General features: G+C 36.1%; 2 protein-coding genes across 3 annotated transcripts in view; one reads left to right on the plus strand and one right to left on the minus strand.

Annotated features, from left to right (window-relative positions):
* Positions 1–5,091, plus strand: part of tep1 (telomerase-associated protein 1) — a 35,846-nt gene extending 30,755 nt beyond the window's left edge. Inside the window, exons 48-56 of one of the 2 annotated variants that reach the window (XM_079876231.1) lie at positions 64–199; positions 408–538; positions 649–770; positions 1,565–1,702; positions 1,847–1,946; positions 2,032–2,521; positions 3,004–3,086; positions 3,185–3,289; positions 3,407–5,091. In XM_079876231.1, the coding sequence (XP_079732357.1) occupies positions 64–199; positions 408–538; positions 649–770; positions 1,565–1,702; positions 1,847–1,946; positions 2,032–2,521; positions 3,004–3,086; positions 3,185–3,289; positions 3,407–3,526 (1,425 nt within the window). In that variant the 3' untranslated portion in view covers positions 3,527–5,091. The remainder of the gene's footprint in view (positions 1–63; positions 200–407; positions 539–648; positions 771–1,564; positions 1,703–1,846; positions 1,947–2,031; positions 2,522–3,003; positions 3,087–3,184; positions 3,290–3,406) is intronic. The other variant, XM_079876232.1, reaches the window with a different exon arrangement.
* Positions 5,092–12,655: 7,564 nt separating this feature from the next.
* LOC307161589 (mannose-binding protein C-like) lies at positions 12,656–17,580 on the minus strand. Its single transcript, XM_079876442.1, has 4 exons — positions 17,400–17,580; positions 16,154–16,358; positions 15,963–16,049; positions 12,656–14,345 (listed from the first exon to the last, which is right to left on the minus strand). Exons 1-4 carry the CDS (start codon positions 17,400–17,402, stop codon positions 13,873–13,875), a joined length of 768 nt encoding a protein of 255 aa, XP_079732568.1. The 5' UTR covers positions 17,403–17,580; the 3' UTR covers positions 12,656–13,872.
* Positions 17,581–19,783: the final 2,203 nt, after the last annotated feature.

A 19,783-nucleotide genomic window follows, 5' to 3' on the forward strand; every position in this document is an offset into this window, starting at 1 on the left:
GCATCGGTCAGATTTTTATATCAGTGCATTGCTAATTTATTCACAAAAATGACATTTTCATAGGTACATCATCATAATACTCTACATGGTCACAGTGCAGAAATCCAAGCTTTAGTGTGCAAAGAGGCCGGACTGCCGGAGTTTCTCACTGTCTCTGTGGATCGTTCCCTCAGGTCATGGAATGTTACCACGGCAATGGGTACGGCAAAATGGTCATTCCCAATTTACTCAACTAAACTGTCACATAAATCCTCAGAACATTCTGTTAGTGAACAAAAGCAGAATCTAAACTGATGTGAAAAGCGGTGACAACATTGCAATTTCTTATTAAACTACAGCTGTACATCCAAATATATCATTTGATTGGCATTAATAACATAACTTTTTTTATATACAATCATCCACAGAAGCTCCTCCTTGCCAGAAAGGGAGTGTCAGAGCTGTGTGCTTCCTTGATACTGATGACCTCATGGTCTGTGGTTATGACACAGGCAGACTGGAGATATGGCATCAGAATTCAGTGGTTTACTGGAAGAAGGTAATCATGGGTTGGGAACTGAATTTATTGTTGATCAGTTAGTAAAAATAACTTTACCTTCTTTCGGTTGGAAATTTCTGAATGAACGCCTCTGTGTGTGTTGCACTAAGGTCAGTGATGGCGGCTTATGTGCAGTAACCGGTATGCCAGAGGATCAGCTTGCTGTGGGTTGCAGCGACTGCTCTGTAATTGTCTGGAAACTGGAGAGAGATACCAAGAAGTGCTTTGTGAGGTATCAACTTTTATCCCTCCTCACTTTCATATTTCAATTTCAGTTTTGAAAACTTGTCGCCTTTCAGAGAAATGTGCCATTTTGAACCAAGAACGTCAATCACGTGATTCAAGCAAAGCCAGTTTTTACAAGGGGTGGTGATAAGAGGGTAAACAATTTGACAAAAGATTTGTCAACATAAGATCACTGAAGGTTTTTTGCATTGTTTACTATAAATACATCTTCATGTCAGTCTTGAAAACGCATTTTGCTCTTGAATTCAGCAGTGTGATTACAGGCATAATAATATTTGTTATTTCATAATAATATTGTGTATGTATAAAACTTTTAAAGGGATGATTTTAGTGTTTTGTTTTTAATTTACTTAAAAATAAAAATAAAAATAGTACAGATTTTATTTTCTGCGATTTATCGGGTATTATATCAGCCAGTGTCATTTTATGTTCAATAAACATAAAACACACTGGCTAAAGCAAGCTCTTATAAAGGATGATATAATGATTGCTTCACCCCTGAGTGGTTGTCTGTAGCTATTTTAATGCTTGTCAATTTCACACAATTTTATGTGTGGATTTTATTTTGTAAATAGGAAAGCACTGCAAAAAAGCCTGCACACACTAACAATGAAAAAAACAACAAAAAAAAAACAACACAATTGCAAGATTAATGAAAAAAGTTTCGGTCACATGCCCTTTCTCATTGCCTATTTAACAATGCTTAGTGCAGGAGTCAGCTTGTTATAAGGAATCACATGATTACATGGATCACATGGCCAACGTTTTATTTTCTTCCAGACTCGATAAGATGTCTTCATACAAAGTGGAGATTCCTGTGAGCTCTTTGCTCTACTGTGGCAGTCTGTTTGGAGTATGTGTGAATGGATCAGTCGTCGATGTGATCTCTACTAGCTCGTCGACCAAACAAACTTATTCGTAAATAAACACCACATCATTTTTACACATAGAAAAGATGTCCTACAATCTTCTGTTAAGCCTTTTTTCGGTGCAAGCTGGCACATGCACAGTGAATGATAACATTACTTCATTGGATAATAAAAAATATGTGTTTTGTTGTAGATGGACAAATTATGTACGTCCTATTGGCATGCTGCCAAATGATAACAAGAGCTTTTGGCTGTTGGGACAGAAAAAGAGTGTACTGTACATTGGATTGCTTGTAAGTTCATCTATCATTATCATGTGACACTGACATTGTAAAAACTGTCTGAAAACTAAATGATCTGAAACGGTCTGTCTTTCAGTTGTTTGTAAATCCAAATCGATGGGACGACTTAAAGTTTTGTTACGATACGGTGGGTAAGACGCCTGACGAATTGGAGGAGGAGGAGAATATGTGGGAGAATATGGAGCAGTGCGAGGAGCAGCAGGAGAAGGAGAAGGAGAAGGAACAGCAGCAGGAAGAGGAGCAGCAGGAAGAGAAACGGCAGCAGCAGCAGGAGAAGGAGAAGGAGCAGCAGCAGGAGGAGGAGCAGCAGCAGGAGAAACAGCAGCAGCAGGAGGAGGAGCAGCAGCAGCAGCAGCAGCAGCAGCAGGAGAAACAGCAGCAGCAGGAGGAGGAGCAGCAGCAGCAGCAGCAGGAGGAGGAGCAGCAGCAGGAGAAACAGCAGCAGCAGGAGGAGGAGCAGCAGCAGCAGGAGAAACCCAGCAAGGAACAGATTGAACAGCTGCGAATTGCAAACCGGAAGGCTGGGCAGATTAGCTCCCGGATCACAGCTGCAGCAATGCAAAATGGTACACTTGTTCCTACACTTTAATGTATAGCACAAATGAATCAATTTGTCAGAAAGTCAGTAAAATGTGAAGGGAGCTATCTGTTCAAGTCCATTTCTCTCTTTTATTGTTAGAATAAATTACTATTAACCATATTCACAACAGTTTGAGGCTGTTTACACTGGACACATCAAAGTAGTAAACATTATAACCTAGACAGAGACTGGCAGATCTGAGCGGACCGCGCTCATCTTTTTGATAGTGCCTGGGAGGCTCAATGTTTACAATTTTGGGGAAGATAAACCCATGAATGCCATACAAATAGAACTTAATGAACAATAAACTGGGTTAAGAGAATATATTTTAACAAAAAAAAAAAATCTTACATGCCCATGACCCATTGACCTTTTTAGTGGTCATTATGTAAACTGTTCTTGACTGATAAATGATTTGATGATTGATTTGGTTGTTTTCAAATCGTGTTTTTTTTTTTTTTTTTTCAGACTTTATTGTGTGTGGTGATTATAAAGGGAACATATGGTTCAACCAGCCTCCTAATATTTCCTCCTGGACTGAAAGAAAACCGGCAAGTATCCTTTAGCTTTCCTGATAGATAATAATGATCATAAGTCATGAAGGCATGGGTTGCTGATAAATTGGGTGGCTGTTGACTGGTCTCTATAGGGACACACAGACCAAGTGAGTGTACTGCGGCTTACAGAGAGCCTCATCATCTCAGCATCTTATGACAGATCCGTCAAACTATGGGACAAACACACTAAGAAACAGGTATTTTTATTATTTCTTTTATTTTTTTCTTATATTGAAGGAGTGGGTTTGCAATCACTTCCACCAGTGTATATTCCATTTAATTTCTGTTTCCCACTCATTTTCTGCCTTTCTTAGGTTGGCATGTTTGTGTGTGGAGGCCCTGTCAAGGTGCTGGAGGTGAACCCCCGTGACCCCAAGGAATTTGTTTGCGGAGATACGCAGGGTCAACTGTACTTCCTGTCCTGGAAAGGTTGAAATCCTCATAGTCTGTACGTTCGTAATCTTTAATCAGTTGTAATGTTGCATTCTGTTCATTTTCATTTACTTCACATGCATGGAGCATTTTGCACTAATGATACTATTGCCTTAAAATAAGCCATGATATGAAGAATATTTGCTTTGTTTTTATTATATGAAAATGACAACCACTTGATTTAATATTTAGTTATATTCAGTAAATTGATTTTTTTTTTTAAGGATTGTACATCCTTTATGTATGAAAAGCTTTTTGGGTGAATGAACTATGTGCAAGATCACATGGGGAAAAGCAGATGTCCACTGAATGTGCTGTGATGGTGTTCTCCATTGTCAAAAATCCATTGGCCAGGATAGAGATTTACTTTTACTTTATCCCCTTCTTCTAGCAGCAGAGAGACTCCATTTGAAGTACTGATAAAACCACCTTCTTGGTGTCCATGTGTAGAAATGATATGCTGGTCATTTTTAAACAGGCCTGCGGTAACGGCTTTCAGTGGATTTCCGAACGCTTTTGAGAAAACCCTGAATGCATACACTCCCCTCACAGGTGCTGTGAAGATTCCTGTATCGAACAAAGGTTAATTAGATACATTCAAATGAGAGCATTATAAAAAAATTACAGAGAGATATTAACACTATATGAATTTATTCACCTGTATTTGCATCATAGGCGTTTCCAGTGTTGAGGAAGATGTGTTTGTAAATCAGGGTGTGTAAATCATCAAAGGGTCCAACGCTTTGTGGTCCAAAAGAGGTCAACAGAGAGGCTGAGAAAGCCACTTAGGAGCTAAAACATAGACTTGTACATTAGATTACAAATTATTTCATTATATTTACACTACAGTTCAAGGTTTAGATTTTTTTAATGTTTTTTCTGCTCACCAAGGCTGTAATTATTTGATCAAAAATACAGTAAAAACAGTAATATTGTAAAATATTTTTACAATTTAAAATGGTAAGTTTTCTGTTGTTCTTTGATGGCAAACCATGATAAGGTTTGGGATAAGTAATATATGAAATAATAATAATACATAAGAGACACACAAAAGAGACATGTATGTTGTTACAAATGATTTCTATGCTTCTTGCTGTTCTTTTTACCTTTCTATTCATCAAAGAATCCAGACAAAAATGTATCACGGTTTCCACAAAAATATTAAGCATGCAAAAATGTTTTTTATCATTAATAAAAATAAGAACCATTATTAATATTTGAGCACCAATACTGGTTGATGACAATTGAGCACAAAATCAGCATATTAGAATGATTTCTGAAGGATCATGTGACACTGAAGACTGGAGTAATGATGCTGAAAATTCAGCTTTGATATCACAGAAATATATTACATAGAATATAGAATTTTAAATTCTATTTAAAGCGAAAACAATTTAAAGTCTAATAATATTTCACAATATTACTGTTTTTACTGTATTTTACATCAAATAAATACAGCTGTGGCGAGCTTAAGAGACTTTTTTCAAAAACATAAAAAATCGTAATATTTCCAAACTTTTGACACTTTTTGATGGAAACTAGTTTTATATTTGTCAATGTTCTTCACGTTTGTAAGCAGTGTGACATTACCTGTGTTTTCTGTTCTTAGTCGCTCCATTTCCTTCTCCATTGATTCCAGCCTTGTTTCCATGATCTTCATCTTTCCCAGTTCTTCAGTGATATCTATGTTTGGTAAAAATAAATCATCTGCTGGTATAGCCCACACATTAAGCATTAAAACTATTGTTATAAAAATCAACATGATTTATTGTTCTGTCAGTTACCAGTGATGTTCTAACTGAGAAAATTCACTCTTCTTAAAGACCACAACTTGCGTAATTGTTTAAACAGACCAAGGGACTTTGGATTCAAATATGGCCGGCCGCCACCTGATAAAGGGATTCGGCTGCATATTTTGAACCAGATGAGATAGAAATCTTTCTTTTCAAATGTAAAGTTGATATATATTTCACCTTTTCTGGCTATGGGAAACACACAAAAAAAAATTTTATATTTATGATTGGGTATATGTGGACCCTCAAAGTCCCCAAATCCAATCTGGCTACTGTCCGAAAAAGGATTTTGACTACAACTTTTGAACCAAATAAGCTACAGATGAAAACTTAATGTCTATTTAATTTTTTTACCATGACAAACACACAGGAATGCTTACATTTGTGATTGCCTATGTTTAGACCCCACATTTGCATTTACAAGAAAGCAACTACCTGATAATTCATACTTTCCAAATATTCCCAGCAATTTTTTAATTGGGAATGTAGGGAAGGCATATATGAGGAAGAGTCAGAATTCCAGCTTAGATTTAGGCAATATAGAGAAAATATTGAGAATACTAGTTGACTGTATGGACTGTGGTGGAGCAGCTGTTTAGTGCTACTCCATGCTTGTGAGCAAGATGGACCACAATGGTGAACAATGAAGATGACCAACAACAGTGTTTAGCCAACTACTTCCTTTCCTACCAACTTCCTTCCTCGTGTAAGTAACCAGGTGTACTTTTTACTACAAGTGTTTTGTTCTTAATATGACTACAATTGCAAAATAGAAAAAATATCCTGCTTTATTTTATTATTTTATTTTGCAAGGGTCGCACGGCGCTCTAGCTAAATCATTTCAGTATGACCTGAGCTACATCTGTGCCAAATTTGGCGCTTTTAGATGACTTTGCACGAAAATGTAGCCTGGAAATGCAGACCCTAAATCTAAAAGATTAATTAACTCGCTAAGCAAATTCAACTTGTGCTCTCGTGAGAACTCTGGATTACCAGGGTTGCGAAAATGTGCTTAAGGCCCCCAACTAGCATGCCATGGAATTTCCAGAGTGACAAACACACTGTGATAATGCTGGATTATATTTCCCCATATCAATACAAAATGGCAACTTAAAAGCTTGTAAAGGTGGTAGTAAGTAACCACTGTACATTGTTTTGTTTGATCATGTTTTACCCTTTCATGCATGAATTATTCTAACCACAGTCATTGGTTATATATTTTACACATATTTTAGATTTTCAGATGTCCACTTGAGTGTACAGCATGCATTTATGTTTTTAACTGAAGAGAAACTGTATTAAAGGTGCTCTAAGCGATGATGGGTGACGTCACTTCTTGTTCGAAGTATTGTCAAACAAAACGGAGGCTGCAGTGAAACAAACTGCAGTGTGGTCAGTCAGTCAGTTTCTTAAATAATAATAATAATAATAACATTTTACAGTATAGTACCTTCATTCATGTCATATATTACCTGTGTTTTCTGTTCTTAGTCGCTCCATTTCCTTCTCCATATATTTCATCCTAGCTCCCATCCAGGGGCGTCATGCAAGCCAAAATTCTGGGGGGGGCACAATCTGAGACGTTGCAATTGTTTTCTGACGGGTGATATGGATCATGTTAGGAGGGGTCAGGGGGTTTCACCCCCTGAAAATTTTAAAATTCTGGCAGCTAAACATACCATTTCAATGAAGTTTGGGAGGGACAGAAATACCTTAACGGAGCTAGCAGCAACCCTCTCTGAGGACTAAGTTAAAGTATCTATTTTGTAAGTTTATGTAAAAGACAGGTTGATGAAAGAACTGTAAGCTCAAATTCAAAAGCTTTTGAAGTCTACTTCATTACTGTAGCTTTTGAACGGGTAGCCTATCTTTTTTCACTGCATTTGAATTAGCTGCCTGATCCGTGAAGAACCGTGAATAACAGTCTATGGGAGAAACATCAAGTCGATGCCTTGATAACGTTAGGTTGGATTTTGCAGTTAGCCTACAACAAATTTAACACCCTCGTTTCTATGAAACTGAAAACAATTGAACCAGCTGGAGACACAAGACAAAACAGAACAGATGTTTCAAAACCGATCAGATAACGTTACTATGGCTTTGTATGGCAGTAACGTTAGCCAACTAGTTTACGGTTAGACTAGGCTAGCTATCGATAATGTTACACTGACACAACTTAAGTTAATGCTCTGAATTCGCAGCTAATATCAAATCCATAACTTTTTGATTAAGTTAAAATTTCCAGGTCAACCACAAATAATCCCACTACCTTTTAATATCATCCGATAACTAATTCAATGCTGATTTGTTGCTTTGCCCACTTACCACTTCAAGACCATCTGTAAAACATTGCCAGCTCAACGTGCGAGTTGCTTGAACATACACAGCAAAGATTCTAGAGCGCTACGTGCGTAGCGCTCTAGAATCTTTGATACACAGACACCATAGGAAAAAGGGCTGATGCTGACCGATTTATTACTGTTAGATCTTGGTGTATTTGGCTGAGCAGTGGTTTGGGTGGCTCGCCAATGTATTAGATTTTGGTGTATTTGGCCGAGCAGTGGTTTGGGTGGCTCGCCAATGTATTAGATTTCTCCAATACATAAAATAAGTAAGCTTGACCAGAGTTCTTGTGGGGAGAAGAATTTATTGAAGGTTTGTAGTGTAGCAGTCCTTCAGCAGCGATGTTATCATGTCGCCCTTCAACAATCTTAACCCAATGTTCTGTCTGTGTGACTGACCTTTATACATGAAGACAAAAGGGCTACAAACATAGGGAAACTGTTAGGACCTCCCACAGGAGATCGATCTATACTGACACTGTTTTCAGTTGATCAAATCTAAGTCACAATGAATCTGATGACTGAAAATACAAAATCTTTCATTACACATCCAGAAGAATACATTTGAGTCGTTATAGGCTCTGGTATATTATGGAGCATAAAGGCCCTTTCACACTGGACGCGATTTTGACGCACGAATAATTCGCGCGATGGGTTTATTTTTTGATCAGCTGTTTGTGTAATGAGCGCTTCCACACCGAACGCGAATGTGCTGAGGCGAAAAAACGACTTTTATTTTTTTCGCTTCGATGTCGATTTTTTTTTACTTTTGCGGCGACAGAATAGGCTTCAGCCAATCACATACTACAAGAACAATGATTTGAAAGACAATGTGTGGCGTAGCATTGCCAACCAACCGGTTATCACGACTGTGAGTGTGTTGTGTGATAGTTTGAGTCGTTGTATAGTCCTGTGCTGTGTAGGCTAGCAGACCAAACTACATTTGGGATAGAAAGCTAACACTATTATCGTCAAAGATAGAGACAGAGACCGTGTTTACTTTGAACACGTAACAAAATGCAGTGAGACTATTTAGGGCTGCTTTTAGTAGGCTATACTATACACATTCTTTGTGTGATATCTACAGTTTCTAGTCGAATGATTTTTAACTTACTTACTTTGTGTGTTACATGTAATGTGTAGTTACATTACAAAACGCACTGTTGAAGACGCAAAAAAACAAAACAAAACTGTGCACATAAGCATACCGGTACTCCCCTTCAGACTCTCTGTTCTGTAAGATTGGGTGCACCCAAAACCTTCTTTTCTGTCTTTTAAATAAAATGAAAAGCTCGTCTTCACTGGATGCTATGACTATGACTGGATGATGATGATGATGATGATGATGAAGTGTCCATGTTTTCTCAGCTGTCGGCGCGATTCGCGCGAAAGTTTTGGAATGTTGAAGCTCTCTGAACGTCACAGACGTCGCAAATTCGCGTCGCGGCTGATGTGAATGGTTTTGATGCGAACTATTCGCACACGAACTATTCGCTTTTTCGTTTCGCTTTTTCGTTACGCATCCGGTGTGAAAGGGCCTTAATAGGAATAAAGTTGTGACAAAAAAATTATCAGGGTGGAAAAATCTGAGGGGGCACGTGCCCCCTCACTTTGAATGGGCATGACGCCACTGTCCAGGTGTGCCCGGCACCCCAGCATAAGCTGGACAGCTACTTTCAGATGCAGCAAGCAGAAGCACAAACTCCACCAGGAACAGCGCAGCAACGAGGAGATGCTTTAACAGCGCCATCTGCTGTTCACTGTGGAAATGGCAAGATTTCGGTTTCTGCAATGCTGTGTCCAGCCGTCAGAGAGCACTCTTTAGTTCAAATTATACAATTATTTCCACTTTTCCAAATTTCCATTTTCATAAAGATGTCATTCCTCTCTCAATATAATGATATTTAATAACAGCGAGGTAGGTTTGATATAGCTAATATAGGTAGCCTATATTTAGTGATTTCAAACAAGTTTACTTGGTTAAAGTAAAAAGAACGTAGCCTAGGCCTAAATTAAGAGAAATATATGTTCTTTTTGTCTCATATTTTTTCAGTTCTCTATTGAATGTTAAAAGCGATTTTGCCCAACAGTGATTATAAAATCCTTTTCACCGAAAACTGGACAACAATACACGGTCCATTCCACCGAATGGGTGACATTTGCTTGTTGTAACTCTTAAAAATTAAACTTAATTTTTTGATTTTTTTCAACACTGAATCTAATACTCAAATATTTACCTATTCAAAATGTGTATTGGTCAATCTCAGGCAACTTTATTTAATTTTTTACAAGGTTTCTAAGCAGAAGATGGATGCATGTTTTCACAGTCCTGTTACCGAAACTCATGTGACATTTAAAAAGCATGTTTAAAAGCATGTCAATTATTCCTTTGTTTTCCCCACACGAAAGTGTTTATTTTAAAGATATTGTTGGTTATATGTTCAAATAACTGATATTTTTGACAAAAAATCACTATATATTAAGGCAGTGTATTTTAATAAAAAACACAAAGACATTTTTTCATTTTAAAGAAGACCGAAGCCTCAAGTTTATATATTTTTTTATAATTTAATTTATTAAACAATTGTATAAATGATGGACCAAACAAAACTGATAAAAACAGTGGTTTAACTTTATTTTTTTAGAAAATAAATAAATAATAGTAACAGGAATGAACATTTGGTAACAGGAATGAACTATTTCATAACAGGAATGAGGAACAGGAAACAGGAATGAGTGTCCATATGTGTGTGCACGAGAGAGGGTGTACATGACTGTGTGTGCATAATATTTCTATGTTGAAGTGATGTACTATATGCTAGTAGTACTTCACAGCAAAGGAGGTGGAAAGAGAAATAATATTTACAGTATTAAATCAACAAAACAGAGGACTCTATTCACTCCTGTTACTTTAACTCACTCCTGTTATTTTTCATATAAGTAACAGGACTGAAAGTAACAGGATTGAGTTTTTAAGCAAAAAGTTATCAAATACATGACATATGGCCACATAGCATACATGCTAATAGCATGAGGACACTGAGCAAATTCTAGTAACTTAACAAAAGTTAATATCTTTAAAATAAACAAATACATTCTAAGAAATTATTTAGGTAACAGGATAGTATGTTGAGATTGACCTTCTCAGTCATAGTTACAATTACATAAAATATACAGAAATTAAAATAAGAGGACTAACTTATGGTCTTCCCATTGCCTTTAGAAGATCAAGATGATGCAACTTCCTGTTGAAAATGTGTCTTGTGGAATATTCCAAGTTTTTCAGAGGGGGGAATGTGTTAGGGTAACAGGACTGAGTGAAAACCCGGGGACATGACTAAAATGTGTATTTTATCTAAAATATTAGATAAAATATTTTTTTCTCATAAAAACAAACAAACATTTTAAATACATTGGATATAAAGTCACACAACAATCCCCAAAACTTAAGATTTCTGAAGGATTTTAATCATTATATTTCATGGCAAATTTTAGAGACAGAGAGTGGGGACATGCAGAAAATGCTATTTTTTGTGTTCTATGTAGTTTTTATTAATGTTTTTAATTATAAATTTTATAATTTGTAGTTAGCTTAATATGCAGGACATTTTGCTTAATAATAAAATGTATTTTAGAGTTAATTTCCATGCAATTTTATACATATGGGCCCGGTTTCACAGACAGGGCTTAGACTAAGCCAGGATTAGACCATAGATCAATTAGGACATTTAAGTAATTTTTATAAACATGCTTAGAAAAAAACATTACCGATGTGCATCTTAAAACTAAAAAGGCACTGATATATTTTTAAGATCAGTCAGTGCAAGTTTATTTCAGTGGAAACAGCTCAGACTTACATTTTAGTCTAGGACTAGTCTTAAGCCCTGTCTGTGAAAACAGGGAATGGAATGGGAATTCGGTGGAATGGCTCACACATTACTGACATTTAGGCTACTAAAAAAGAGCCTAGCATCTTACCAACAGAATAGGACTGGCGATCCGCACTAAATGTGAACAACTGCTTGCAGACCCTTCACCAAATTTCAGTGACGTAGGCCTAGTTAGTAACTCAGATCAGAGTTCGTTCGATGACAAAACAAAAAGAGAGAAAAAAAAAAGTTAGGTTTATTTATACCGGTGTCAGTTTTAGATCTGTAGTTATCAGTCTTATGTTTTTCTTTCCCGTAATTTAGTCTATATGCGAAATGTAGGCTAATGAAAAGTGACACTGTGATTTATGACTAAACGATCTAGGTCACTCAGTCTTGAAAAGGATAAACAGATGAAAGGTTTTGCTTCCCGATTGGTGCTCAGTGTTTGTCTAATGCAAATGCACTGTGTTTGAACAGTTGAAAAAACATTAGGACATCAAATGCTTGACTTCCAAGATAAACTTTTCTCATTAACCTTTGTATCTGTTATAATTGCATAAATAGTCCTACACTTTCGGTGTAGCACACTTAAGGTAAATCTTAGGACTCACTTCTGACTGATTGAATGCCATTGATTAGGCCTATTGGTTACTTATTTAAAGTTACTAAAATGTCTGTTTTTTTTATCCACTAGACATTCAAATACCACATTTAGGCTATAATTATATAACTGCTGAGAAATCGCTGGATCAATAGCCTATCACTTGTTGTCTTGGTTTGTGAAAAATATGTGAACCATATAGTAGAGGTTTACATTGATGAATCCAAATAACACAGCAAATACTTGACACTGCTTTAAGTTTTATATAAAACAACAAGATCCAACTCTTGTGTAAATATTAATGATTCATTTTCTTAGGATAATCAGCATTGAAGTCATGGGTTTGCTTATTTCATTCAGAAGTGCAGGCTAAACTTATGACTATCAGAACCAGAGCATTTTTTACTACCAATTAATAAAGTGCTCATGTCTGGTGTAGACAGGATGTTATATATAGTTTGTTTTTTTCCTAGACTAAAAAAAAGTTAAATAATAACTTCATACTTACTGTGCCTGTAATGATATGAAACGCTTTATATGCAAAAATCAGCATGCTAGCCAATACATTTCATTAGTTTCAATTTGAAGTTTTGTTAGACACATAATTAATGTCAGATTTGCAATGGAAAAAAACGACACATAATCATAAGAAATATTTTATTCATTAATTTGAATCAATATTAGGCTATTTGTATTTATTATTTCATACATTTCATAAAATTCTTTCATATGTAGGCCTGCTGTGAATTCTGTGAGCATATTAAAGACATTGTTAACAGATTTGTATATTTCTTAATATTGTATCAGTGTAAACAATTATTTTTGCTGCTTGTTAAATTTACTTCAAGTTACACAAAGTAGGCTAACACACATAAAGTAACACAGTCGCTGAACATAATTAAATTGTGCCCAAACTTTGATAAATAAACTGAAGTTTACTTAATTTTATTTGAGTTGGAACTACCTGAATACTTTTTGCAGCAGTAAAAATTAAATTGGCAATGGATTTTTAGTTCCCAGCATACTTTGTATGTTGGATCAGGAGAGTTAATGTTGAAATTAGGTGCTATAAGTTTCTGAGTAAAAGGAAAGACCTGTTAGTGTTTAATGTTCAGTTATGTTTGACATTTGAAAGAGTTTCTGTTATATTGAAGTTTTTGAGGTTTTCATTGTGCTGAAGAGTAGAGCTTGTGCTTGTGAGTTGCTACATGAATTAAGTTGATTACACTCAATGAGCTTTTACTGTACTAATTACAGTACAGTGACAAGTACTTATTTATTCATTGCAAATATATGCTAGTCACAGCTATTATAAAAGTAAATAATAATCAAGAGTTCAAAATCGAATACAGTACTCGAATGAGATCCAGCGCCGTTATCTTCTGAATGTTTCATTTTTAGTTCTAATATTTGTTAAACAAGCTTAAATGTCTGCAATATGTATTCAAAAATATGCTATACTGTAAAATATGATCGAAAATAAAAGGAATTATAATGCAAACCAATGGTTGTGAGGAGTATTTAAAAAAAAAAAAAGTTTAGAGGATTTAAGTAAATCCTTAAACATTAATTCATGATTGAATTAAAAGAAAAAAGTAGGCCTACTATAGTAATGAATCAACCTGCAGTATGTAAAATAACCAACATGTGTTCTGTCCTATATTTACCCAGCCTTTGGGTTGAAACGACCCAAATTGGTTTGTATTGAGTAGACTATAGGTTCGTTTTATAGTGTAAATTCTATCTTATTTCTATTTCACATATAATGGGATGCTGACCACCACAACCGACATCATCCCAAAGGCCAGAGTCTGTGATAGTTGCACAGTCTTGTACTCCCTTATAGTCATCAGGCTGACCAGGACTCCAGTTTGTAAAAGTCAACTGCTTTCCCTCAGTGTCCACAAACTGTCCCTCGGTTTCTCTATCTGTGGCTCTAATAAATGGCTTCTTATTACTTAAACCACTGGATACTTTCAATAGTGCCTGGTTTTCTAAAGCAGTACTTGGCAAAACTATTACTCCACCAAAGTTCTTGCAGTACTGCATCCCATTATCAAAAGTGGCATCAATACCATCAGTGACGTAATATTTCTGTCCAACTTTTCTGAATGAACTAAAACTCACAGCTTTCTCAATCATAGAAATCTTGGCATTAAGATGCTGGATCTCAGATTTCAGGGAGTCAGCCGTGTTTCCACGTCCAGGCAAGCCTGAAAACAGAATAATTACACTTAGATATTAGGTACAGGGTTGAAATCTACTGGGGTGTTAAAGGAGTCATAATGTTGTTTTAACTTTGGTACCCAATGCTCTATTATAGTCTTTCAGGCACTTCTAAAAAAGAAAAGTGGAAAAAAAAAGTGTTTTGGCTGTCGTGGACGGTCATTATAATAATGCAAATGAGGGGCGCGTTGATTGGTTGCAGGAAGGAGGGGGGTTGACACCGCAGGTAACTCTTTAGCATATCATTACAAACTGACATCATGGCGCAAAGTGTCAATGAACCCGACCCGGCCGCGACATGTGGGATTCAACCGTACATGTTTGAGCCGGACTCTGAACCAGAGCTGGAAAGTGAAGATGTAGAGTCGATGGAAGGACGTCTACATCAAGATGTCTCTGAATGGTAAAGACAATAATTTTGACTGAGACATACATTAACATCAGTAACGAGCAAAAACGTGTGTTGCTATTTTCTCCCACATAAATTTACCTTTTATTTAATGTAGATTACATTAACGGAGATGTAGTTTGTTTTTTTGTTTTTTTATCAGCTTACAGTGGTTTTGAGATTTTTACTATCATGTGGTGTTTTTGCCTTGTTTCACGTTGTGGTTATTTAGACATTCAATATTTTTCTTCTTTAGACATGCAACGTGATGTTATACTTGCATTTAAACAGTTTTAGCCACTGAGCATGGACTCCTGTACCGTCACTACTGTAGCTGCTAGTGTAAAACAAAGTGGAAAGATGTGGCTAGCATTCGTAGAGTCCATTCCCCGTGTTTTCCTCGAAGGTAACGTTACATACAATAGCCGCATTAGCAGTTAGCTGCTATTTGTTAACCACAGTAGAGCAATACAAACACAGTCTTACCTTTTCAATTTCTGGCAAGTCCCTGATGGTTGGGATGGCACCTTTTCCCAAACGGAGCTTCGAGGCCAAGTTCGCCTGATTTTGCCCCAAATTTGTAAATGATTCCGGTGTAAAATGTTTAGCACACACACCTAACGATACGCCACTTGAAAGAGTTGTTGGGACAGCGTCATTAAAAATGAATTTCCTCCACTGTTCCCTGATAGTTTCGTCCGTTTTTGTTAGATAAAACACATTTGCATGTTGTTTGTGGCAGTCACCCACAGAGCATCTCAGGTGTAGGCTACACTCGGTTTCTCCATCTTTCTCGAGTCGACTAAACTGAATCTGAGGGGGAGAGGGGCGGGCTTCCCGCGGCATAGGTTTGCGGTGTCCATATTTGGTATATCCTCCCCCGTCTTGACGTCAAGAGGGGGAAGAAATCAAAATCTCGTTTTTTCGTGCGCGTGCACGTGGCCTATTTTACAAACCCTGAGGTAAACAAACGCTTCACTTTTAAATATCGGCTTCCCGGCCAGTGTTCAATCATTATGCAATCATAACATACATTGATTCTCGTGGAAAAGTGAAATTTCTACATTATGACTCCTTTAAATATAAATATTAACAGGACCAAAAAAACCAAAGGACCATTGAAAAATCAGCACACTCGCTGAAGCTCTACAGTAATTTCAACATGAGGAATTTTGAAATATCTAAATTACTTATAAAAACGTTTAATGGTTCATACCTGGTTGACCTGTGGGTCCCCTTTCACCCTTGGCTCCAGTCGGGCCAGACGGTCCTGCTTTACCTGGCGGTCCCTGCACATTCACTCCTGAGACAGTAAAGTATGAATAACATAACCACATCTCTCTTCCTTACACAAGGAGGTGAACCACTAACTTACTCATTCATTCTCTCTAACAGACAAACACAAACCTGGCTCTCCTTTCTCTCCTTTGGGTCCAATTGCTCCATCTTTGCCATCTCTCCCATCTCTCCCAGGCAGACCGTTGTGTCCAGGAGTGCCTGGAACGCCACCATAAGTAGGGCAGTTCAGGTTCTGAGGTTCAGCTCCATCCAAAAGCTGCATTGCGAACTGAAGGAGCAGAAAAGCCCTGAGGAACATCTTTAACAGCGCCATCTGGTGGAACACAATTGGAAAACTTCAGAGAAAATTGTGAATTACATTTGTTTAGTTCTGCCTGTAGTGTCTTGCCTTAAACCTACAGAAATAAAACAAAAACAAAACAAATTTTAAAGCTTTAGAAGTGAATAGCATTTTTCTTTACAATTTGCTTGTAATGACTCATCAAATACATTAGAAAATGTATCACTTACAGGCGTATATTATTATATATCTTGTGTTATGTGTATTGGGATTTTATCTGGATTTTGGAATTGAATTCCATGTTTCTTTTTTTAAAAGTCATTATTTGTGTTTGCATAAAGCCCTTAATAATTATCAGAGAACATTCTGAATTGCATCTTAATCTGAAGACTATTAACTTTGATCTATAATTTATTCATTCTTATGAGATAGGAGGAAAATTAGTCTATATTTAATTGTGTGGCAGGATAAAGTTACAAAATGTTGTTAATGAACATCGATGAACCACAGCAGTCCATGCAGTTATGCTGAAAAGCTGCATACTTTTCTTATAGGTGTGATTCGTTCCCACAATTTTCCCCCTAAGTCAGCATGGAAACAGAAACACATCCTTTAAATCCAAATCCAAGTCTCGTGAGAATATAGAGGAAAGGATTTGTACGGAGTAAACAGGAAATATTCGCTTCAGGCGGACAGACACAAGTTCCCATACAAAGTCTTTTCATTAGCAACATTTTAAAGCTTGCCCAAATGAGATTTTGAGACAAAATTGCCCTGATCAGTTTGTAAATCTTGATATAAATTAATTTAATTCACTTGTATAATTATACAACACACAATCATTTTAAATAATTATTTATCATTATCTAATTTCTATTCATGGGTCATCTGGATAAATTGGTAGTTATTATTGCACTATAACAAATAAAATAGCATATTGTGTTATCACCATCCATTAATGTCTCTTTACTAGATGAGTTCAAGACACTTTTTTGGTTCACAGTTCCTGTGTTTTCTTTCTTTTATTAACTTACTGCAATGGTTCTCATATTAAAATAACATTCAGGTACTTACCATTTTAATGGAGGAGTCCAGGTGACAACCAATGTCTGTTGCCCAACAAGTCCGCAAGACTACATTCGCACAAGTGACTGAAGAGAGGAAGGTCTTCTTGCTTTAAATCTGAGGGGCTTGTTGTTGTAAATCTCATATTCTGAAATACAGCTCTTCCTCTCTAGATATGCTGCGCATGTGCAATGTGCTTTTAGAGAGATTTGGCCCTCTTAATCTCTCATGAATTGACACCCTGCTAAACTGGTTGTGTTGTACTATTGCTTCAAAATCATATGCTAAATGACTGAATTTAAGTGTATATATTTCAATTATGAATTTTATGCATTGTTGTTGGGATACAAATTTGAATGGATTTATTATTTGTTTGTGTATATTAAATATAATGTAATTTGTTACATATGGGAAAAAAAGCTTCACAATCAAATTTAAACTGGATTTTATAAACATAATATCACATATTTTGTTAATGAGATGACTCCAACTCCTGTGAGGACTTCAGATGATGCAAACTCTGAATCAACATGCACCAATGCTAAATTTTCAATAAAATGTATCATGTTCACAACTTGTATTAATGACTTCAGTGATCTCATTGTTTCTGCCTAAAATTAATACGTTATGTTAGCTAACTCAACTGCATAATTTGTATATGTACATTTCTGAAATACATTACTTGGACATTGTCACCTCTGATAACAGATCACTCTAAATTGTAATGACATGCATTTTCTGTAAAGCTGCTTTTAAACGATATGTATTGTGAAAAGCGCTATACAAATAAATGTAAATTGAAAATTGAATTAATAGAATACTGGAATATTGAATTATATTATTTGTTATCTATTTGACATATAACAGGGTGTACTTCATTACAACCCCCATCATCCCAAAGGCCAGAGTCCTCTATAAGACCACAGTCTTGTACTCTCCTATAGTCATCAGGCTGACCAGGACCCCAGTTTGTAAAAGTCAAATGCTTTCCCTCAGTGTCCACAAACCGTCCCTCTGTTTCTCTGTCTGTGACGCCTATATGTGGTTTCTTTACCCCTTAAACCACTGGATAATACTAATTTCAATAACGCTTGGTTTTCTGCAGCAGTTTTTGGCAAAACCATTGTTCCACCAACATCCTTGCAGACTTTTATCGCTTCATCAAACGTTCCCTCAATGCCATCGGTAATGTAGTATTTCTGTCCAACTTTTCTGAAGTGGCTGACACTTGCAACTTTCTCAATCATGGCAACTTTGGCGTTAAGATATTGGATCTCAGTTTTCAAGGTTTCAAGAGCACTTTCACATCCAGGAGACCCAGAATATAAAATAAAAATTTACTGGATGTTGTTCGTGCACAATTTTAGACTCCATCTGGTGGTGTATAAACAGGAAAACTTCAAAGTGATTCTCAACAACCAATGGCAAATCATTTAGTTATTCAATTTTCTGAGATTAAGGAATTTATAGACGCTAGATTCATTTAACCAAATTTTTTAATGAAAAATAATTTTCCTTCATGGGGTTCGATACAAGAAAATTTGCCCCAGTGTGTAATTTTGAACTTGTTTAAATATACAAATAATAATACTAATTAGATGAAATTATAGTGCCCTACAAAACAAGCAAATAAGAAGGCAACTTCATCAGGCTTATGAAAACAAGAAAACTAGTTTTTAAACAGGAAAGATTTGCCTCATGATAAAGTGGACAACACAAATTACATATACAATGACCTTATGTAAAATATAAAAGCGTATTCTAATGAGTTATATAAAATATTAAAGTGTTGAATTATAAGATCTATATTCACTTTTATTTACTTTTCAAAGCGCATCGGTTTAAAATAATGAAATGAGTTATTGAACCAGGTACAGTAACAAATTGTGCCAAACAAGGTTGTATGTTGTTGGCAATTTTGAAAAAAAAAAAGGAAATGTTTGTTTATCAAAAAATAAATGCATCAAAACTATCATATTGTATTATTTGTCTGATGATGTTCAACTATCCATGTTTCATCCATACATAACCAAGAGAATTTACTATTCTACATGAATCAATGTGATTTTAGCCTTTTATCATAGACTTTTGAGTGTCCCAAATTAGGGAAACAACTGTCCCACATTAGGAAGCTGCAGCAGTTCTCAGACGACTTGCACTAAGAGCCCTAATTTGTCTGTCATTTCTTTTATGAATGTGTTATCTGCATTTTCTCTTTTGATTTGATTAGGACACATCCTGGGGTTTTAAAAATGGTATTGGGTGTGGATTTAATGTTATGGCTACACATCGCAACATGTCACAGAAGTCTGAAATGCAAAAAATGTCCCACATTAGGGCAATTCACCCTGAAACCCATTTTCAAAAGTTTGCATTTTTGCAAATTAAGCTAT

The sequence above is a fragment of the Squalius cephalus genome (genome assembly GCF_949319135.1).
Source record: "Squalius cephalus genome assembly, chromosome: 7".
Taxonomy (NCBI): Eukaryota; Metazoa; Chordata; class Actinopteri; order Cypriniformes; family Leuciscidae; genus Squalius; species Squalius cephalus.

What these genes read in the sequence shown, in the direction of transcription:
- LOC307161589 (XM_079876442.1), bottom strand. An exon ending in AGGAGAGAAAGGAGAGCCAG is followed by an intron (nt 16,050 to 16,153) that starts GTTTGTGTTTGT and finishes TTACTGTCTCAG; the next exon opens with GAGTGAATGTGCAGGGACCG. An exon ending in GGGACCCACAGGTCAACCAG is followed by an intron (nt 14,346 to 15,962) that starts GTATGAACCATT and finishes TTCTGTTTTCAG; the next exon opens with GCTTGCCTGGACGTGGAAAC.